Source organism: Otolemur garnettii, unplaced genomic scaffold (assembly GCF_000181295.1).
Source record: "Otolemur garnettii isolate 467f Iridium unplaced genomic scaffold, OtoGar3 scaffold00043, whole genome shotgun sequence".
Lineage (NCBI taxonomy): Eukaryota > Metazoa > Chordata > Mammalia > Primates > Galagidae > Otolemur > Otolemur garnettii.
In genome coordinates this window covers 10,529,713-10,533,751 of record NW_003852438.1, presented here as the reverse complement: position 1 = coordinate 10,533,751, position 4,039 = coordinate 10,529,713, and the positions used below count along the sequence as shown (strand labels likewise).

At 48.0% G+C, this 4,039-nt stretch overlaps 1 protein-coding gene across 1 annotated transcript in view; it reads right to left on the bottom strand.

Moving 5' to 3' along the window:
• The window catches only part of ERBB3 (erb-b2 receptor tyrosine kinase 3), a 23,691-nt gene that overhangs the window by 7,012 nt on the left and 12,640 nt on the right, over positions 1-4,039 (bottom strand). The window contains exons 12-19 of the mRNA XM_012805540.2: positions 3,726-3,931; positions 3,386-3,518; positions 3,109-3,199; positions 2,737-2,891; positions 2,186-2,239; positions 1,393-1,534; positions 672-791; positions 450-548 (exon numbers count right to left, since the gene is read on the bottom strand). Of these exons, the coding sequence (XP_012660994.1) occupies positions 450-548; positions 672-791; positions 1,393-1,534; positions 2,186-2,239; positions 2,737-2,891; positions 3,109-3,199; positions 3,386-3,518; positions 3,726-3,931 (1,000 nt within the window). The remainder of the gene's footprint in view (positions 1-449; positions 549-671; positions 792-1,392; positions 1,535-2,185; positions 2,240-2,736; positions 2,892-3,108; positions 3,200-3,385; positions 3,519-3,725; positions 3,932-4,039) is intronic.

Below are 4,039 nucleotides of genomic sequence, written 5' to 3'. Positions count from 1 at the left end.
GGGCTGGATTTGAACCCGCCACCTTAGGTGTATGTGGCTGGTGCCTTAGCCTCTTGAGCCACAGGCACCGAGCCAGGGCCATGCTTCTACATAATTGTATCTAGTGTTGTTCTCTCTCCTAGTGGCATACAGAGCTCCCTTTTTTTTTTTTTTGAGACAGAGTCTTAATGATGTCACCTTTGGTAGAGTGCCATGGCATCACAGCTCACAGCAACCTCAAACTCTTAGGCTTAGCGATGCTCTTGCCTCAGTCTCCCAAGTAGCTGAGACTATAGATGCCCGCCACAATGCCTGGCTATTTTCTTTTGTTGCAGTTGTCATTGTTGTTTAGCTGGCCTGGGCTGGGTTTGAACCCACCAGCCTCAAACCTGCTGGCCTCAATGCATGTGGCCAGTGCCATAACTACTGTGCTACAGGTGCTGAGCCCAGAGCTCCCTTCTTTCACTTACATCCGTCACAGCTTGAAAACTTTGCCGTCCACTCTTGTCCTCAATGACTTTAATGCAGACTGGAATCTTGATAGATTCACCCTCAGGGATCCACACTCCCTGGGAAGTTTGGGGCAGAAGTCAGCCTAGGTCATTCTCCCCAGGTCAGCCCTTGGCTAAAATTTTTTCCTCCTTTGCCCTAAATACTTTCCCCACTTCTCCAGCCCCCCTTGGGTCACTCACTTTGTGCACAGTTCCAAAGACACCTGAGCCAAGCACTTTAAGCTTCCTCAGCTCTGTCTCTTTGAAGATTCTGGCCAAGACTTTGTTAGCCTTCTCACTGGGATCCAGAGGCTCTATGCTCTGAGGAACAGAAGGGATAGAGGTATTGGGGAAAGCCCAATCCACATCCTACTCCAGCCTGCTCCCACTAAGTGGTAAACACAGCAGAGACAGAGTAGGAAGAGAGATTGTCTTAGTTTTGGAAAACATTGTAGGCATATGGAGAAATAACAGACCCTGAGGACTGAGGCAATTGTTTGTTGTCATGAGATTAGGAATTCAGAGAGCTGGGTTTTCTTTTTAATGGGGGAGGTGGGTTATGGGGTGCTCCTTGGGAACGTTAGTAATACTGTCACCTTGACTGCCTTTTATATGGGGCTCTATCCTTTTCAAAGCACTTTCACATACATCATCCCCTTACAACCATCCTGAAAGGATGAATGTAACTTAGACACAGAGAACAGAAGTAAGTTCTTCCAAGTCACGTGGGAAATTAATAGCAAGATCAGGACTAGAATGCATGCCTCCCACTTCTGACCAGAGTTCTATCTAGAGAACCACACTCTCTCCTTGAAGAAAGGGATCAAATCTCCAGGGAAAGAAGGGGAATGGTGCACATTTCATTCCTGATCTGTGGGTGCAGTTGGCACGGGGACCTCTTTAAATTAAGCCAAGTACTCACCTCACCTCGTTCCAAGTAGCGCCTCATAGCCCTTTTATTCTGAATCTGGCGCCCACGCCAATAGAGAAAAGTGCCACCCAAGATCAGGAAAATTGCTACCAATCCTACTATCACCATCAAAGCCATTGTCAGATGGGTTTTGCTGTGGAATACAGAGAAACTGAGCATTATCCTGGATATACACCTCCATTACCAAAATCATCTATACTTGTGCCAAGATAATAGTGCAGATGTAGAGCAAGAATTTAACTTACACATACACACACATTTTTTTTTTTTTGTGATAAAGTCTCACTTTGTCACCCTTGGTACAGCGCTGTGGCATCACAGCTCATAGTAACCTCAAACTCTTGGGCTCAAAGGATCCTCTTGTCTCAGCCTCCCAAGTAGCTGGAACTATAGGCACCCACCACAACACCAGGCTATTTTTAGAGATGGGGTGTCACTCTTGCTCAGGCTGGTCTCATACTCCTGAGCTCAGGTGTTCCACCCATCTCGGCCTCCCAGAGTGCTAAGTTTACAGGTGTGAGCCACTGTGCCTGGCCTACATATATGTTACATATATCCTTGAGCACTGAAGGGACCAACCTAATCTAGACCACCATTAGGCTACTACAAATTAATTTTAGGAAAGAAAGGCCAGAAGCCTGGATTCTTATGTCTCAAGTCTAATAACAGTGGACTATATAAAAGGTGTGAATGAATAGATGCACTCTTCTCTGCAGGTAACCACCCCCACCCTAGTTTCTCTCCCAAATATCCCTAGCTTCTAGAATCTCCAAGACCATCATACCTGATCAGCTCCAATGATTGGTCTAAACAGTCTTGTAGCTCTGGTCCTTTACACCTAAAGAAGATAGTCAACCCCTTTAATGGGATCTCAAACAACAGAGGCTCAACGCCAATGGCCTCAACCTTACAAAAGCTGTTTCAGAACCTACCATGGCATCCTATCCTGGAGCCCAAAGCCTAGCCCAAGACATGGCCTCCATCTCCAGCTCACCAGCCCTCCCTGAGCCCCTCTATAATGAAACTCAAGAACTGAGCTTATTTCAGGTTCCCCAAACTATAGTGTGCTGTTACTGAGTTTCCTTTCTCCAATGCTTCACAACCAGGCTGGGAGTGATCTTTAAATCACAGTGCCCCTTTTCTCTCTTCACTCTTTTTTTTTTTTTTTTTTTGCAGTTTTTGGCTGGAGCTGGGCTTGAACCTGCCACCTCCGGCACATGGGGCTGGAGCCTACTCCTTTGAGCCATAGGCACCACCCACTCTCTCTTCACTCTAGTTCTGTGCTCCTACCCTTCAACCTGATCCCTTCTTTTCATCATCCTATCTATTACTGACCCCTGAGTGCAGTTCTCATGGCAGGGCTGACATTCATTCTGAACATCCGGGTACTTGTAGATGGGGCCCTTGGCACCTAAGACTCCATTTGGGCAGCTGCTCACACAGTGGGGCCCATCTCGAAAATGGGCACATTGGGTACAAGCATCAGAGCCCTGAGTAGAGAAAGCAGATCAGGAAGAATTGGATTCCAAGGTTAACTCCATACCTCTTAGCAAAGACCAATTCAGCCACTTAGGATCCTCCATCCACCATCCCTAGATTATCTGGCCTCCCTGTACTGTCTCTAGGGTTTGGCTATATCATTCCCTAGATGCTCCAAGGGTTGCCTCTTCCCTATCTGCCTTAGAGATTATGGTGCTGCTACTATACCGAGCCATTGCATGTGGCAGTGCCCTCCATGGGTTGGCATTCTGGGTGACAGGAGAAGCATTTAGCATCATGGGCAAACTCACGAGGCTCCCTGCAGTGGGGGACAAAAGAAGTGGGGTCACTTTCAAGTCCTAACCATCATGTTTGGAGCCCATACCCATAGGTCTCCTACCTTTTCCCACCAAGGCATATGCAGAAAACTGTCTAAACGTTCAGGTGCACAGCTTCATCCCAGAGCTCCACCCTCGCCCCTTCTTGATTGTATCCCTCACTATACCCATTCAGAAAGTTGCAGTGGGTGACACAGACACCTCCTCGGCTGTAGTTTCGGCAGGATAAGCACTGACTAGGGCCTGGGCCCCAGCATCCCCCAGAGGAGCACAGTGGGTCACACACTTTGCCTTCTGCCACTGGAAAGGAAGGGGTGGATTAGGAGAGGAGCCCGGGATACCTACCAAGCCCTCTCCTGAACACTTCCTCATTACTTCTTCCAAACTAATCTCCCCCTTCTCTATAGTTTTATCTCCAACCCTATTCCCATTTCAGGGCAGAATAATCCTTATACCCTGTCTTCCCTGACTGCCTGTTCTCAACACCCAGTGGGCCCTTTCCCTCACCACAGTCTCTGCGGGGCCGATTGTGCTTGATGTCTAGTCTCTCTTCTGAAGGCCCCCGAAGCAGCTTGGTCCAGTTCAAGGAATGGTGGTAGCACAGCTGCCGATTGGCACTTATGTAGATACGCCCAGCACTAATTTCCTTCAGGGACCGGAGGCCCAGAGATGTTACATTCAAGTTCTTCATGATCAGCAACGAGAAGCCTCGGCTGAGGATAAAGAGACAGAATGACACACAAGAGAAGATCTCAATTAAATTCAAGGAGGAGTGGGAAGGGGGCTCAAAAGCTTCCCACCCAGTGGGTATAATACATGGA